Below are 18,605 nucleotides of genomic sequence, written 5' to 3'. Positions count from 1 at the left end.
CACAAAGAGACACAGGGTTTATACTGGTTCGGGCCACCATTGTGGTGTAATACCCTACTCCAGTATGTAGCGTGGTGGATTGCCTCTTGGGCTGATGATGATGAATGATACAAGGAAGAACAGCCTCACGAGGGTCTGTTCTTGGCTGGGGCGATGAACTGCTGGGAGGAGTTCAGCCACCCTTCTCTCTCTCTCATTGTCTTTCTCCAATTCAACCTCCTATCGAACCTCTCCTCTTAACCCCTCCGAACCCCTCTCTTCTATGGGTGGCTGGTCCTATTTATAGAGGCCCTGGTCCTCTTCCCAAATATCGAGCGGGAAGGGAGCCAACAATGGTGGGCTAATTTGAAGGGGGGCAGCTAGTACTAGCTACCTTGACAAAAGTAGTCTTCGCCTGCACAAAGCTCTGGTGGTGACGCCGTCTTGGGCTCCACGATGACCTCCGTCTTGCAGTCTTCCTGGTCCTGGTCTCGTTGCACCGAAATGGCAACCTTTGCCTGATGCCTCGGTACTCCGCGGCTGCGCTTGCCCCCTTTGCACCAAAGAGGAAAGGAGGACACTGCGCGGGCTGGCACCCGCCTGGCGCCCTTGGTCGTCATGGCTTGCGTCACGGGCACCTCGTGAGGTACCCCGCCTTGATCTCTCCGCCTCCTCGCGAGCCAGCCTGATGAGGCCGTGCCTGAGGAAGCTCCGTGTTGTCCGCCCCGCGAGGCTTGGCCCCTCGCGAGGGTCTTGGGTCTGTGTTGATGAAGATGGGCCGTGCTGGGCCCCCCTTGAGTCATGCCGCAGGCCGCAGGCAGGCAAGTCTGGGGACCCCCGTTCCCAGAACGCCGACAGTCTCCACTGCGCCACGCCACCGAGATCCGCCGTCATCAATGGGCAAGATGAAGCACCGCTCCTCCTCTTGTCCCCTCCAGCCAGCACTTGGTCCAAAACAGGGGAAACGACATCGAAACGTCGTCATCGTCCGATCCGGTAGCTAGATCTAGGGTTTCCCCCGAAACCTTCCGATCAGGTTGACGTGACCTGCAACAACGATGCCTCGAGAAGGAAACGATGTCAGAGACGCCGCCATCGTCCGCCAAGACCGCAGTCGGCGCGATTTTCATCGGAAGCCGTGTCATCCTGATCTCGTGCCTGGCTAGAACCGTGCGGAGTCTCGCCATGAAGACGTATGCCGCTACTGGTACTCTGGTAGAGATCCTCCATAGCCTCACCGGTCCCTCCACGCATCGCCGGCCGACCAAGACCACGCCGCGGTGGATCTGGACGGGACGCCAGATCCGTGGCCGCCGCGACCCATCTTCAGGCAGAGCCATCCACCGGTTCATCCATGGAGTGCTGCCACCATCCATGCAGAAGGGAAGCCCATCGCCGTCCTGGACCGCTGCCCACCGCCGCACAGGCTAGGAGCGCCGTCCTGCCTGCTGCCCACGGGCGCACCACAAGAGATGCCCCTGCCGCCTCAAGGGGATCCCGCTGCAGATCGGCCCGCCCTAGCGCCTTGGCATCGGGCCCGCCACCACCGCGGACCACACCGACGGCAGGAGGATGGCCGAGGGAGGCTGGCGGCGCTAGATTTTTTGGCCCCCTGGAACGCGTGCTGATCTGTTGTCTTTCCTACCCATATGCAAATCAATCAAATCTTATCAAAATCTAGAATGTTATGGGTATAAGATTTATGTTGGACATCACGGGTGTTGAACCATTAGAATATGTATGCCCTCATGGCAACGCACATAGTTTGGGTTTTTAGACTTTCATAGCTACTTCAAGTAATCGTTATATGAGTCAATATGTGTAGTGTATGTTTAAAATCCCATAACCTGTTACACGATAGGAGAATAAAGTGAATAGAATTTTTCTTTTTTGGAATGTTACACTGAAACTACTTAAGAGTAATCTTGGGGCAGCACACAATTGATCTTTCATGTGATGGAAGTTTAATAGTGTTGTGGTGGTACAAATTTATATTGACATGTTAGTTCGATCCTATGGGAGGATCAGACTATGGATCCATATCCTACTTGCAATCTAAAAAAACATCATTTTTCTATTAGTTATTTGCTAAACATAGCAACCGATTTAGCCACTCAAAATCTGGTGTGTTTTGTAGTTAGATTATAATCTATTTTTTCACATAAAGTTGTACTTTATTCACTGACTAATTTTGCATAGCAGATAACAAAATAAATCTAAGCAAGGCCACAATGCAGAAAGTTGACCAGTTTGATAGTTTCTACGTGCGGCCACATGACGGGCATATGTACACAAATGCCCTAAAGCTTTGAGACACCGGATTTACAATAGCCAACGAAGGAGATAACTTAGCAAAAGTGAGTATAAGTTCGGCCACTAAACTATAAAGGTGAGGCACGTCAGAGAGATTCTGCAAACGGGGGCGCCTCAAGATCAACCTCTTGCCTCATGACACAGGTCATGAGCCACTCACTGCTGAATGTCTTTATGCCTCTTTTTGCTGCATCCATTGGAAGCTCCATGCCTTCTTCACATGCCAAGAAGATTGTCTTTGAGGGTTCATCTATGTCATCAAGCTTACTGATGATTTGTGAAGTAAATAGATGTGAATAGGCTTAGAATACGAGGCCAAAAATGCAGGACGATTTCATGGGCGGCTCTGAACAGTCATAGCTTGCAATATCGGTGACGGCGGCAATTCTTTAGTTTTCTCAAATTTGCACGAGCGGCAATTCTTTAGTTGAGATAGAGGATTTCGAGGTTGTTATTGAATTTGGCACGTTTAGCAGGACTTTTAGACGATTTTGCGTTGGTTATCCTATCATGGCGTCGAGGCTCCCTGGTGGCAATAGTGACGTGATCGTGGCGATTTCGCGGGCGATTTAAAAATCGTAGGTTTTTCCCCATCTTCGTGAACTAAGATCGGCTACCCCCACCCCGACCATACCAGTCACCGCGAATTATAACTACAGCAGTCGCTAGGTAGTCGAGGTATGCCAGCCCAATGACATTGCTCATCGCAGTTATTGCCCACTAAAGTCAAACTTGATACGTTGTGACCAAAACCTAACATAAATCAAAACTTTTCTTGTCTTTCCATTTTTTTAGAAAAGGAGGATGACCCCCAGCCTCTGCATCTGGACAATGCATACAACCATTTTATTAATTATTCACACAAGACCTTACAAAGTCATACAACAGTAAGACTAAAGCCACCGACTAAGCAACATATGTCGCTATTTCTATCCAGTTGATGAAGGGGCGCTGAAAGTCTGGGCCTAATACCAAACATACCTCGCAGCCAAACCTAACATCTAAGACTTGAGGTCCCAACCAGGACGTCTGCTGGGTATGTGCACCCACCAGACCGGCGTGCTCCTCAACCAGGACGTCTGCCGGGTATGAGGCCGCCGCAGCCACCTGCCACTAAACCAGAGCTGTACTGCTGCATCAACCTTGCACAGTCTAGCTGCCGCCGGCGCCAGGCAGCGTCACCCTCCTGCGTGAGTCCATCTCCGCTCATCAGGCGCCGAGTCTCCACTGCGCCACGCCGCCGAGATCCGCCGTCATCAATGGGCAAGATGAAACACCGCTCCTCCTCTTGTCCCCTCCAGCCAGCACTTGGTCCAAAACAGGGAAAACGACATCGAAACGTTGTCATCGTCCGATCCGGTAGCCAGATCTAGGGTTTCCCCCGAAACCTCCCGATCAGGTTGACGTGACCTGCAACAACGATGCCTCGAGAAGGAAACGATGTCAGAGACGCCGCCATCGTCCGCCAAGACCGCAGTCAGGCGCGATTTTCACCGGAAGCCGTGTCGTCCTGATCTTGTGCCTGGCTAGAACCGTGCGGAGTCTCGCCATGAAGACGTATGCCGCTACTGGTACTACGGTAGAGATCCTCCATAGCCTCACCGGTCCCTCCACGCATCGCCGACCGACCAAGACCACGCCGCGGTGGATCTGGACGAGACACCAGATCCGCGGCCGCCGCGACCCATCTTCAGGCAGAGCCATCCACCGGTTCATCCATGGAGTGCTGCCACCATCCATGCATGAAGGGAAGCCCATCGCCGTCCTGGACCGCTGCCCACCGCCGCACAGGCTAGGAGCGCCGTCCTGCCTGCTGCCCACGGGCGCACCACAAGAGATGCCCCTGCCGCCTCAAGGGGATCCCGCTGCAGATCGGCCCGCCCTAGCGCCTTGGCATCGGGCCCGCCACCACCGCGGACCACACCGACGGCAGGAGGATGGCCGAGGGAGGCTGGCGGCGCTAGATTTTTTGGCCCCCTGGAACGCGTGCTGATCTGTTGTCTTTCCTACCCATATGCAAATCAATCAAATCTTATCAAAATCTAGAATGTTATGGGTATAAGATTTATGTTGGACATCACGGGTGTTGAACCATTAGAATATGTATGCCCTCATGGCAACGCACATAGTTTGGGTTTTTAGACTTTCATAGCTACTTCAAGTAATCGTTATATGAGTCAATATGTGTAGTGTATGTTTAAAATCCCATAACCTGTTACACGATAGGAGAATAAAGTGAATAGAATTTTTCTTTTTTGGAATGTTACACTGAAACTACTTAAGAGTAATCTTGGGGCAGCACACAATTGATCTTTCATGTGATGGAAGTTTAATAGTGTTGTGGTGGTACAAATTTATATTGACATGTTAGTTCGATCCTATGGGAGGATCAGACTATGGATCCATATCCTACTTGCAATCTAAAAAAACATCATTTTTCTATTAGTTATTTGCTAAACATAGCAACCGATTTAGCCACTCAAAATCTGGTGTGTTTTGTAGTTAGATTATAATCTATTTTTTCACATAAAGTTGTACTTTATTCACTGACTAATTTTGCATAGCAGATAACAAAATAAATCTAAGCAAGGCCACAATGCAGAAAGTTGACCAGTTTGATAGTTTCTACGTGCGGCCACATGACGGGCATATGTACACAAATGCCCTAAAGCTTTGAGACACCAGATTTACAATAGCCAACGAAGGAGATAACTTAGCAAAAGTGAGTATAAGTTCGGCCACTAAACTATAAAGTTGAGGCACGTCAGAGAGATTCTGCAAACGGGGGCGCCTCAAGATCAACCTCTTGCCTCATGACACAGGTCATGAGCCACTCACTGCTGAATGTCTTTATGCCTCTTTTTGCTGCATCCATTGCAAGCTCCATGCCTTCTTCACATGCCAAGAAGATTGTCTTTGAGGGCTCATCTATGTCATCAAGCTTACTGATGATCTGTGAAGTAAATAGATGTGAATAGGCTTAGAATAGCTTGTGTAATTATGTTCTCTTAGGAACTAACAACAAAAACATTCCAAATAGACTCATGCAAAATTTGGAAATTTGAACCAAATTTATTCTCGAGAGCTTACTAATATGTCATCTAGTCAATACTTGCAGTTTAATTGTAACTGTATGTAAGAAAATCATTTTAAAACATTTTCCATAAATAGAACCACATGTCTAGTGGTATAAGTTTGCACTTGAACTTCAATGGTGACATGTGTTATTTAAAGATGCTGCAGCAGAACTTCATGCCTCACATAATAGAGCGTAGAAATTGGAATGCCCTTAAATATTTCACAAAAATAGGGCCTCCAGGTTCTAGAATGTTTCGTCAGATGGTAATTGGATAAGTTCTGCTAAATCTGTTACATGTTCAAGAAGTTTGACCATACATGAGTTTCACATGGCAGGATGAGCTTTAGTTACCTTGCCACCAGAGGATTTGATAACTGGAGAGAGGACACCAGGAGACGGTTCGATGTGCTTGGTCAAACAGAAAGTGTAGCCAGAAAATAACAAGCAAGGCCTCTCTTTAGCCCTCATAACTGCATCTCTCATTTCAGACTTGTACTTCATCTTATATTCTTCATCATCCAGAACATGTTCTGCTTCACCTACAAAACAACAGAAAAGTGCAAGGTAAGAAAACAGCATAAGTTGCTTCTTTTGCTCACACATTTAATTTCTTCCACTGCACAGAAACACATGGCAATAATTGGTTAGCTAGCCATCTCAAGTTTCGACTCACCTACAAATTTCCCTTGTTTGAAGCTCTGTTTCAGCCAGTTTGGAGAAACTATCCAAGCCCTGCAATCAGTATATGGCCCAGTCAACTGAAAACTATTTCTCCACGGTGAGCACTATGCTTCAACAACTATATGTGAAATGTAATTCAGTGTAAAACATGGAATGGAAATTGTATTATAGTCTGAAACGTGATGAACTGGGTTGTGTAAGGAAAATGTAGATGAAAACTAACCCAGAGCTCAAAGCAATACAAAAGTTCATAGTCCTTCTAGCTTTTCCAGTAACGACATGTGTGCATGAACTTCCTTCGCACGTAACAACTCCCCCAAGCGTTTCAACTACCTGCGCCATAATTTAAAATCCAGCACAGTTAGAAGCAAGACAAATAACTAAATTAGTGCAAAAACAGAGTATGAACTTTTTCTAAAAGAAAAATAGATTGCAGTTTTCATCAGTGCGTCAGTGACAGTTTCTTTAGTAAGCACATACTCATACATTGCTTTATTTTGGAAATGCCGCTCACATTTCCTCAAAAGTAAGGTTTATGTAGAAATTACCTCTGTAAGCCGCGTCTTCTTTGTTTCATCTGCAATATTCATGAGCATAACTGAAGGCCTTCCATTGGAACAGGTAGTGACCTTAGCATCTCCTGATATTTTGTTGTCAACGTGGACTACCATACTAGGAGTCAAAGGTGTGCTATTTATGGTCAGAGATTTGTCACAGATATCATTCTGCCTCATGTCTTGTGTATGGTCAGCGTGACCGCTGCATCTTACTCTTTTTGACTTCAGTGAAGATGATGAGGATTCATATGTCCGTTTCTTTGGTTGTTGATCAGATAATGAGCATCCTTCACTACCAGCAGAAGTTTCATTTCTTACCACTTTTGCAGTCTTGCTGACTTTGTAGCATCCAGTGGTGTGGGGAGACAACTTTTCACAGGAGGGAACGACAGTATTCATATCATCAGGAGAGATGCCTGAAAAAATATCGCAGAAGATCAGTATTAGGCATTTCACAGAATTTTCTGCATATGCACCGATGCTTATAGGATTTAGCCAGGTGTATTGTCCTTGTTCCTAAGGTTTGAATGAAATCAAACTTGATAAACCAATAAGTTACAGACTTGTCAAGTACTATTGCAATGTATGAATAATAGTTGTAGCATAATATATGCTCAAATTTTCAGCTTTTCAATCTTTGCACAACTTCCATTGTTAATTCACAAAATTAACATACTGCAATCTGCACAATAAAAGATTTCCTTTGAGCAAATAAATGAACTATTGCATTGGATATATATTGGCATGCCGCTTCTCTATGGCCAGATTCTGTGTATCATGGCTCCTGTATGGCCAGACTATGTATCATGGTTCCTCCTAATTTATATAAAAAATGGAGCTCTTAATTGCCCAACTTGGATATAAAGTAACGACCAATTCTACTGGAATTAACGGCTCTAAGGTATCTGAACCAGAAAATTTACATAATTATGACTTCATGAAGACTTACTATCTGGTACCACGGCATGGAACTGAGAAGTTTGCAATTCTGCAAAGCATGGTTTTTTGGACGCAGTTGGCAAATCCTTCTTAATATGTGTTACCATAAGTGTTGAACTGCCTGGAAAGCATAATGCTCTCTTGATATCAGCCCTTACTGGAATTCTGCGAATCTTACCTTTAGTATCCACCTCTCCAACAGACACAAAACCCTGTGATGCACTCAGTAGAACAGACCAGTCATATCATTAGCATAACCTTGCAATTCTTGACTGGATAACCATGTTATTAAAGTAGGATACAAAATAGGAGGATATTTTGTAAAAAAAAAACTCACTAACAGAAAAATGACTTAAATGACCAAAGGAAGTTCATTTACTCTGAACTGAAATTCATCTGGTTGCTTTACAAGTAGGCCTGTTCAAAACCTGAGCCTGGCAGGCTTTTGGTCTGGGATTCAAAAAGCCCAACCCAAAATTGCCAGCACGCGTAAATGCTAACCTTTGTGGATCTAAAATACATCATTTAAATCACTTTCGGAATAAAATAGTGATTCTTTTCCCATCAACTACTCCTCTTGGGCTTTCGGGCCAAAAACCAAGCTGGGACACGGACACCCATGATCAGGTATACTTATAAGTACTCCCTCCGTAAACTAATATAAGAGTGTTTAGATTACTACTTTAGTGATCTAAACGCTCTTATATTAGTTTACAGAGGGAGTAGCTAATAAGTGTTGCTAATGGCATTGAACAATTATATAAGAACTCCTATTAGAAGCATAAGAGTGCAGATACTACAGACTGTCAAAATACAAACGTATAACAAGTCAAGCATGTTTTCTTCATTTCTATTTGCTGAATGTTTCTCTTGCCAGCAATGCAAGCACGAGATTACCAAACTATTTAGCATTTGCCAAGCTCTGTATTAGGATATATTTATTATACAAAAAGAAAACTGAAACAGACAGAGATATCAAATTCCCATTTCCACTTGCCTGTTTAAGCCAAAATCCTTCAGAGACCTTATCTGCCCAACAGAATATATTGGTAACACCAACATTGTGAAGACGCTGGCTAAGTTCCTTATACAACAGATGACCAAAACCCTGGGATAATATTAAAAAAAACTACCTTAATTATGAACCTTTTAGAGAAAAAGTAGACTATTGTGTACATTTCATTCACCATGTGTACTTTAGAGTGCAGAAATGGTATTTACTAAGAAAACATAAATGAGTGAAATGTGTTCATTATTAGTTTGCACTGACTTTTTAATTTAGACTGAGAATGTCAAGCAGATATAACTGAATGCTTTGCATGCCATAAGAGGTCTAATTGTAGTCCACGAAGTAGTTTTTTTAGGCGACTTGTCTACCTTTTAGTAATATACTACTTCCCTCATAATCCAAGGATAGCTAGGGTAAGGTGTGTTCCCGCCAAAAAAGGGGTAAGGTGTGTTACATTAGATGAATTGTAAATACCATATGATTTTTTGTAGGATATAAAGAACTTATGATGAGAGTCCATATATGGTATGTAGTATAAATAACCAGTAAGGGAGAAATTACCAACAAGGCATGCAGAAGTATTCAATTTTAATAACATGAAATCGGAATGAATCTTGCAAAAGGGATGGTAGTTCTGAAGTTTAAGAGGGTTTATGAATGGCATACCACACGTTGAAAAGGCGATGCCACGGCTGCCAGGGGTATTTCAGCATATTGTGTGTCAGCTGGCACTATCTGATATGATACAGCAGCTATGATCTGTGTGACAGAAGATTTTAACTTAAACCAAACCTGGCATGGTAGTTCAGTTGTAAAAAAGCAAGGAGTAACACTTCGGTTATCCATAAATACTACATTACCCTTCGATTATCCATGAATACTAGATTACCTGCTCTTACATTATTGTTCTACTTTAACATAAATAAATAGAGAAGTTCACAGTAGGTCAACTTCACTGTACTTACAGTTGTTTGAGGTTATTTATCTGTTTTCACTAGCCACTAGCAGAGCTCACTAGTCACACACATTTTCTGAGATAATCTAATCTATGTATTACTAAAATAATAGAAAAACAATCAACTTCATCCACATAGACAAAAATATATGCTCCATTCAATATTAACGAGGCCTAGTTATAAATTTGAGATTTAATAATAAATCAACTATCTACGTTAGCACCAGGGGGATGATATCATGGATGAAATTAGCAAGCCAATGAGCCTATTCTTGCTTTCTCGCTCTACAGTTCTATCTGGGTCCTGAACGTGGTAAGTTGCATCTCTGTTTCAACTAAGAAAAATATGTTTTCTGTTTCAGTTAATCCAGCAAGCTAGATGTAATAGTGATTTCAAATTTGACATTTGATAAACTGTGCTCTCACAAAAATTACAATTATCACAGAGTTTTTTACAAATCTCCCACAAATTGATGTGTTTAGTAAAATATGCCTAACATGTGTGGTGGCCACGTAGTATAACTGTTGAGAATGTAGAAAACTGTGAGTTGATAATATGTGAATATCACGAGCCACTATCTAGCGGTTGGTTATGGTGGATCCTAGCTATAATTGTTGAGATTTAGAAGTCCGTAAAAGAAATGTATAATCTAAGTGGTAATCTTATCTATAACTATACATAAGTGTACAAAATGTGTCCATATGAAAATAAGTTATAGATTTTTTTTGAGAAAATAGAAGTGTTGTGCCTCATTGCGTTGATATAAAGACTTATTTACAAGCCCAGAAAGGGCCACACCCAGAATTATTTACAACACTGCACCCCTAAGAGCTAGGCACCACCAGAAGTAGCGCCACAAAGCCCACCACCTCTGCTTTTGCCCAAACCAGGCTAGGCCTTTATTGTGTCAAGCAGGTACCAATGTTGGGCTGCATGCCATAGAAGGCGGCGGGATTGTGCTGCTTCCAAATCCACCAAGCCGCAAGCATAATCACCAAAGTGCCCTTCTTTGCGACCGCTAGGGGGGGAGTGAATGGCCTGCTGCCACCAGTTCACAAAACTTACCCCAGAAGCATAGCTAAATTATAACATCGCAGTGGCAATCGCATAAGCTACATGTATCATAGCATCGCAAAGATTGCATAAGCTACATGTATCATAGCATCGCAGTAAAGATCGCATAAGCTGCATGTATCATAAACTGTTGAAGTGTATATGTGGATTGCCTAGCCCTTTCTGTTAGCTCGGACTTTTAGTCGCTTGGCTAGTGCATGAAGCTTAACAATAACATCGAAGTGGCAACCATCGACAAGATATACCGTTCAAGCAGTCTAATCAGAGGCAGATGGTTGAGAAGCGGTGAGAGAACCAAAGCAAAGAAAGGATGGAGTGAGATTTTATGTTTGGGTGAAAAAGCAAATAAGTGAGATGATAAATGACATACACAACTTTCATTCACATTGACAAAATTATCTTTACCATTGGTCATGGTGGGTTTATAGGTGCAAATGAATCAGATTTATTAATCTATTAACAAACTATAAAAATACTACAAATACTATCAGGTGGGCAATAATAAGACAACTCCATTATACATATAAATTCCATAAGTTTCCTTCTGGGGGTGCTTATGTAGATGTACAAGTCTTCAAATCATTTAAGCACTATAGTACATCAGTGAAATCGAACACATATCTGCAATCTCATCTGCTCCCTTTTGGGGATGCTTATGTGATGTAGAGAAGTCTTCAAATCATCTCTATCCTTCTTATTTCGGCATACTTTGTATCAGCAAAATATTTGTGTAATTTACTTGGAAACGAAAGCGAGTGGGCAGATAAATGAATCTAGAGTAGTATTTATGCATTATGTGGTCAAATAGGGCGATGCGTGGGTAAGGTACTAATGATGCTTAATGCTTACCTCTTCAGGCCCATCAAGTGAACTAGACCTCAGAATTAGAGTCTTGTACTTCCTGGGGAAGAAACGAACATGAAACCATAATGTTAACTCTTTTCTACCCTTCCGAACAATAGCATAGTAATAATATTTACTCTCTGTGTTCTTACAAACAAACAAAATAGAAATGTCAAAGCAAAAACTCCGGCAAGAATTTCGCCGGTGCTATCAATTAAATAGAAGAAGAATTTTACCCATTCATTATGCATTTTTCGAGAAATCCTGATTTTCTCCCAGTGTCAGCAGCATAGTCCATAGTTGGAAGTTCCTTCTTATAAAGCCTCAGAACTTCCTAAACAATTGAGAGCAAAATACACATTACCACAATATTTTTGGTACAATCATTAATGCTTTGGCATTAAATATTATCCCTGCAGTATTATATCAGCCAATTAAAAACTGAACTCTAGCTTTGAGAAACCTAATGCCACAGTAATCACAATTCAACTAGTATTTTTACTACAGCTATATTTAAGTTAACTTCATGTCTAACTTTACCAGTGTGTATAGCCAATATGCATCCATGCAATCCTTCAATTTATGCATTCTGAGAAAATCGCTGTAAAATGTGTAATCTACAATCAAGTACTCTACAGTATCAGAAAGTAAAACTCAGACAAGATAGCACTTGTTTGTCCCTGATGCAACAGAAAGCTAAGTACAAAAAGTTATAAATGTTAGGTTACCTGGAGCAAAGATTTTTTTAGGCTATCAGCCTCATTCGGGTTCAGAAGGATGAAATCAGCACCCTCACCTACAGACAATACAAATACTACATCAAAACAATTAACAGAGCCACCACTGATTGGACTTCCCTGCTGTTCTTCTCTCGTAAGAAAAATGGCCCGCACACCCCTCCAACAGTGTTAGACTAACCAGTCCCATCCGAAGAACTCCTGGCTCCATCGACTGCACAAGGATCATTGAGAAAGAAACTGTGGCATCAAGAACAGCATCTAGGACAAAAGCAGAAGAAAGAAAATACGGGGAGCACGGTATTCCTCGCGCCATACCAGCGATTACGATCTTTGCGCCCCTGGTCCCCGAAATGGTGAGATTCTGCTCCGTGGACACGCACCTTAGGCCGCTCCCATGGATCTCCACCTTGCAGTTGCCTGCAAAACGGGTGGTTTCGCCTTGTGGGTGAGGCACAATCTACCGCCTGGTTGGGGAATCGCCGCGTCGGGGGTAGGGTTCCGCGTACCAATGCAGAGGACGGGGGAGGGGGCCTCGGCGCCGCCGGCCTTCGCCTTCGTCTTCCGTGGTCTTCCCATCTGGTGATCCACTTGCTCGGATGGTTCGCGGATATTCAGCAGAGACTCGAGCCTCGACTCTGATGCAGCTATGGCTGATTGGGATGCGAAAAGAGGAGTTTGGGCGGGGTGGGGGTGTGATTTGGAGCTTGGGCGGGGATTTCCGCGCGGGAACGAAAAGAGGAAAGATAGTCAAAGGCCGAAATATGCGGCTGAGGTTTTTTTTTTTAATTCAGAGAGCTTTTTTTTAGGGCAAAACTAAGCTTTATTGATGATAATCCACATGGAGTGGGATACGAATCGGATTGTAGGGGTTAACCAACCAAGTGTGGCGTCCCGCACCGAAAGAAAGTGCATGCTTAGCTAAACTATGAGCTTCGCCGTTCGAAGAGCGACTTTCAAAAACAAAATTACAAGTGAAATCCGAAAAATGAAGTTTAATTTCTGTGATCACAGAACCATAAGTGCCCTGGTTGCCAAGATTGATGTCGTCAACAACCCGCTTGCAATCCGAAGCGATGATTAAATTTATGACGAGAAGATCCTCCGCCAGAGCAAGGCCTTCACGACACGCTATTGCTTCCAACGTGGGCGGATCCGTTATCCCTGGAACGACAAGTGCCGAACTTCCCATATAGTTACCCGCCTGATCACGGCAGACAGCCGCCCCGGCACCTCGCCGGTTGCGTAGAACAGCACCATCTACATGGATCTTGACGTATCCTACCGGTGGCGCTTTGGGTCTTGCACGTGCTGTCACATTTGCCCGAGGAGCAACCTGCAAAGTGCGCTACGGAGTAGTATTAATCAGCTCTAGCTCTTTCAAAAATCTGCTGACAAATAGAGAAGTGCCCTGCGGACTCTGAGTAATCCCCTCATGTATATATTTTCGCTGTGCTGTCCAGATGGCCCATAGAGTGACTGCCACACGGACGAAAATGCTATGATCCAAGGACGCCATGAGGGTGAAAAGCCACTGTCTTGCAGTTGGTTCAGACGTTGCGATCATGCAGTCCACCGTTTCACCATCTTCCAGAGCCCATACGCATCTTGCAACTGAGCACTCAAGGAGAGAGTGTCTCCAGGAATCCCTCGCGCCGCAAAAGGCACAGGAGCTAGAGGTCGACATGTTGCGGTGAGCGCGGACATCCTCGATGGGAAGGGATTGCCTTGCTAACCGCCATAGGAGAGCTTTATTCAAAAAAGTGTTCCACGGACAGTGAGACAGAAGGCTGGTCACTAAGGCCCTGTTTGTTTGGGTTTTTGCTTCTGTTTTTACAGTTTTTCCAGATCAAAAAGCCGTAAAAGTTTCTAAGTAGGTGCTTTCGGAGATTTTTTGGCTTTTGATAACCTATTTAAGCTCCAAAAGCCATAGAAGCTTCAAAAGCGCCTATTTATGATCTTTTATGGATTTTTGGCCAAAGTGAAAAAACTGTAAAAGCAAAGCAAAAGCTCAAACAAATAGGGCCTAAGAAACAGGGAGTTCCGTCAAGCCAGCTTTAGGTCACATTGAAAGTGCAAGCACGCTTTGCACAGATGTGCATGTGGCATTTAATTATATTTTGGTGTGATGATATCATGATAGTATGGCTAGATGAACTAATATCGCTTGCTAAAGTTTATCTCAGGATATTGGTTCCATGAAGTTTATTATGAAGTCGTGTGACCTCCCAATTCAAAAAGATCAAATGCGTGGTTTACAGGCAACTCGAAGGTTTTTGTTTTGGTTCAATTTGAGTAGTAGAAAAACTCACGCTATTAAGAGGGGTCATCATTGATTTGTGTCACCAACTTCAGGCAGTCCACCTCCATTATTACATGCAACTAACCTCGTAGTTGCACCAAACGAACTACCTCTCGCATCGACAAAGCTTCAACAGTCATTGGGTGTGAATTACCCACGTATGGTTTGCTGTAGGCTCCCAAAAGTGTCGACGAGGAACGTGCTACGCCACCCGCACCCCCTTCCATCGGCGAAGTTGAGTGCCCCGTCCCTCGTGATCTTGATCCGCCCCGATTCCGGTGGTCGTCATCATGCCCAGGCAAAACAATGGGAAGACTCCGAGGAAGTTCAAGGAGGGTGAGCGCCTCCTTAGTAGCTCTGATAGACGTTGTCGGGTCTCTCCTTTCTTCTCCATGCTTAGTGCGGTTGCGAGAATGCCAGATCATCCACACAATGGTAATTATCTTTGCTCAATCATCTTCCACAAAGCGTGAGTCACATAAGGTATCCCAAGCCCAAGACTTTGGGTGTAGACGAGGGAGCCTAATGCCGAACCATGCACAAGCTTCTTCCTAGAAGCGTCGTGCATGAGAGCAATGGATGAGGGCGTGCATTAGATCTTCCTCCCTTGCCAAGAAATCTTTGAATCTGTCAATGTTTGCGATATGACGGTGTTTTAGAGTGCACTCATCAAGAAGGATCCATTGTAGTACTCTCCACCAAAATGCACGGACTTTTGGGATAACTTTGTGTTTCCATAATGCATTCCACATATGTTGTTCATCTCTTGAGGTGCCGATAAACGACCCTTCTTCTAGAGCATGACGCCCGTTCCGAGTCACTAGAGCATGGTACGCCGATTTAAATAGTGTAGTTTCCTGATCTCTCAAAGGCCCAAGCATAGAAATCATCCCCACCCCTTGTCTGATAGGTATATTAAGGATTGCCTCTACATCCGGGTAATGAACATTGATCGGACTAGCTCTTACCGCCATGACCAATTGTCTGGATCAATAAGATCCAAGATTGTTTGAATAGTGGTGTTCAGTGGCTTCAACATAGGGGACATGGCAATCGTCCCGAAAATCCATTTGTGTGCCCAAGCATCGATGGAAGTCCTATCCCTCTCCCTTTTTATCAAACCCGTCTTCTATGCTTCTCTGCCAGCAATAATCACCCTCCAAGTTGCAGAAGCGGACTTAGGGCAGTTGCATGCATAAAATCCATGTAGGGACGAAGTAGCGGCCCTTTAAAACCCTTGCACATAGTGAATTCAGATTAGTTTAAAACCTCCATCTGTGCTTCACAAGTAACGCAAGATGGAATTGATGGGGTTCTCGAAGACCCATGCCATGCACCCTTACACTTGGGTGTCGCTAGATTCTTCCACAATACCTAGTGCAACGCATTCTTTTCAAGAGAGCTGCTCCAAAAGTATTTAGCCGTTGGCGAAGTTAGACTCTTACAGACATTCTTAGTGAGAAGAAAAGTAATCATCGAGTACCTGGGAATTGCCTGAACCACTGATTTCAAAAAAGTTTTGTGTCTTACACATGCCAAAAGTTTTTCAGACCATCCCTGGATCTTACCGCGGGCCTTCTCACCGAATGTGGTCAAAAGTACCGCTTGTAATGCGACCAACAGCCATGGGCATCCCAAGATAATGCTCGTTGGGCGCCTCATCGGCAATATTAAGGACATATTTCAATTGATGCTTCAACTGAGTAGGTGTATTCAAACTGAAGAAAACTGAGCTCTTATCACGGTTGACCCATTGCCCTGAAGCTTCTCCATAAATTCTCAAAATGGCATTCAGTGTTGCAGCACTCTAGTTTGTTGCAATGATGAATATCAAACTATCATCTGCAAAAAGTAAATCTACGACCCCGGGTGGCCTGTAACTAACCTGTATATATACCTTTATCAATATGCCTGTCATTATAAAACTTGAGTAGATAAGAGAAACCTTCTGCACATATCAAGAGTAAATATGGCAAAATCGGATCACCTTGCCTCAATTCACGAGAGGGTGTGAAATAGGGAAGCAATTCTCCATTCACTCGAACAGAGAAGCGAATTAAAGATACACATTTCATGATCAACCGGACAAAGACCATGCTGAAACCTAGTCTTGTTAAGCTCGCCTCCAAATATTGCCATTCAACTCTATCATAGGCCTTCATCATGTCCAGTGATGACCCACAAGTATAGGGGATCAATCGTATTCCTTTTGATAAGTAGGAGTATCGAACCCAACGAGGAGCGGAAGGAAATGACAAGCGGTTTTTAGCAAGGTATTCTCTGCAAGTACCGAAAGTAATGGTAACAAGTTGTTTGCTAGCAAGATGATTCGTAACAAGTAGCAAGTAACAATAGTAACAAAGGTGATGCAAGGTGGCCCAATCCTTTTTATAGTAGGACAAGAAGGAAAGCTCTCTTATAGTGAGCAAAGCATTCTCGAGGGCACATGGAATTCTCGTCTAGTCATGTTCATCATGTTTAGTTGATTCACATTTGCTACTTTGATAATTTGATATGTGGGTGGATCAATGCTAGGGTGTTGTTCTTACTTGAACAAACAACCCTCTTACGATCACCCCCTTTGTAACACCCTCGATGCGACTATATCTCCCACGTGTCGAGGCACGACTTAGAGGCATAATCACATTGAAGGCATATGTCGCAAGTTAGGCAATCTTCACAACATCCCATGTAATGTATATATAATAAAAGGGGAGATAACATAGTTGGCTTACACTCGCCACGTCAATCAAGTACATAAATAACATTACATCATCCAATCACTCATGGCCCGACTACGGCGCCAAAATAAAAGATAACCCAACATGCGACACGGTCCCGATCACCCCCAACTGGGCACCACTACTGATCATCAGGAAAGGAAACATAGTAACGTTGAGAGTCCTCGTCGAACTCCCACTTGAGCTCAAGCGCGTCTCCTGGAGCGGAATCATCAGGCCCTGCATCTGGTGTAAGTAATCTGTGAGCAACAGGGACTCAGCAATCTCGCACCCTCGCGATCAAGACTATTTAGGCTTATAGGCAAGGCAGGGTAAATATGTGGAGCTGCAGCAAGCGACTAGCAAAAATGGTGGCTATCCTGTTCGCAAAAGAGAGCGAGAAGAGGAAGGCAATGCGCGAGCAAGAAACTAGAGAGCAACCTGCGCAAACATTACTCCAACATCGTGTCCACTTCCCGAACTCCGCCGAGAAGAGGCCATCACGGCAACACACTCAGTTGATTCATTTTAGTTAAATTAAGGTTCAAGTTATTTACAACCGGACATTAACAAATTCCCATCTGCCCATAACCGCGGGCATGGCTTTCAAAAGTTCCCAACTTAGCCCATGACAAGCTCTCACGGTCAACGAAGGAATAGACCTCCTCCCGAGACGTTCCGATCAGACTCGGTATCTCGGTTCTTCAAGACACTTCGACAGGTTAAAACAAGACCAACAACACCGCCCGAATGTGCCGACAAATCCCGATAGGAGCTGCACATATCTCGTTCTCAGGGCACAATCGGATAAGCAATCCGTACAACTAAAACCAGCCCTCGAGTTTGCCCGAGGTGGCGCTGCAAGGGGCTCTAGGTTGGACCAACACTCAGAGGAGCACTGGCCTGGGGGGGGGGGTTAAAATAAGATGACCCTCGGGCTCCGGAAACCCAAGGGAAAAGAGGCTAGGTGGCAAAAGGTAAAACCAAGGTTGGGCATTGCTGGAAAAGCTTTAATCAAGGCGAACTATCAAGGGGTTCCCATTATAACCCAACCGCGTAAGGAACGCAAAATCCGGGAACATAACACCGATATGACGGAAACTAGGGCGGCAAGAGTGGAACAAAACACTAGGCGAGAGGCCGAGCCTTCCACCCTTTACCAAGTATATAGACGCATTAAGATAACATGGCAATATAATGATATCCCAATAAGTAAATAAATGTTCCAACAAGGAACGGCCATCAATCTTCACCTGCAACTAGCCACGCTATAAGAGGGGCTGAGCAAAGCGGTAACATAGCCAATCAATGGTTTGCTAGGACATGGTGGGTTAGAGGTTTTGACATGGCAATTTGGGAGGCTTGCAAGCAAGTGGTAGGCATCGTAGAATTGGCATAGCAAAAGAGCGAGCATCT

At 44.1% G+C, this 18,605-nt stretch overlaps 1 protein-coding gene across 2 annotated transcripts; it reads right to left on the bottom strand.

Annotated features, from left to right (window-relative positions):
* Positions 1-4,809: 4,809 nt before the first annotated feature.
* LOC125515606 lies at positions 4,810-12,883 on the bottom strand. 2 transcript variants are annotated; one of them, XM_048681110.1, is made up of 14 exons: positions 12,677-12,883; positions 12,486-12,587; positions 12,349-12,381; positions 12,159-12,226; positions 11,667-11,764; positions 11,437-11,488; positions 9,224-9,349; positions 8,546-8,656; positions 7,559-7,760; positions 6,601-7,025; positions 6,276-6,385; positions 6,045-6,103; positions 5,723-5,910; positions 4,810-5,245 (listed from the first exon to the last, which is right to left on the bottom strand). In XM_048681110.1, the coding sequence occupies exons 1-14, from the start codon at positions 12,744-12,746 to the stop codon at positions 5,057-5,059; spliced, it is 1,833 nt and encodes a 610-aa protein (XP_048537067.1). In that variant the 5' UTR covers positions 12,747-12,883; the 3' UTR covers positions 4,810-5,056. The 2 variants fall into 2 exon arrangements, with proteins under 2 accessions (XP_048537067.1, XP_048537077.1); XM_048681120.1 differs by having other exon boundaries at positions 9,224-9,316; positions 12,677-12,881.
* Between the last annotated feature and the right edge of the window lie 5,722 nt (positions 12,884-18,605).

The sequence above is a fragment of the Triticum urartu genome, chromosome 1 (assembly GCF_003073215.2).
Source record: "Triticum urartu cultivar G1812 chromosome 1, Tu2.1, whole genome shotgun sequence".
NCBI classification, from domain to species: domain Eukaryota; kingdom Viridiplantae; phylum Streptophyta; class Magnoliopsida; order Poales; family Poaceae; genus Triticum; species Triticum urartu.
Note: the sequence above shows the minus strand (reverse complement) of the source record. Positions and strands in the feature narration are given on the sequence as shown.

Excerpts from the sequence above, each read along its gene's own strand:
- LOC125515606 (XM_048681110.1), bottom strand. The coding sequence starts at position 12,746 with ATGGGAAGACCACGGAAGACGAAGGCGAAGGCCGGCGGCGCCGAGGCC. Across the intron at positions 11,489-11,666 it reads GAAAAATGCATAATGAATGG|GAAGTACAAGACTCTAATTC; the intron begins GTAAAATTCTTC and ends TTTCTTCCCCAG. Across the intron at positions 6,104-6,275 it reads TGTATTGCTTTGAGCTCTGG|GGCTTGGATAGTTTCTCCAA; the intron begins GTTAGTTTTCAT and ends TACTGATTGCAG.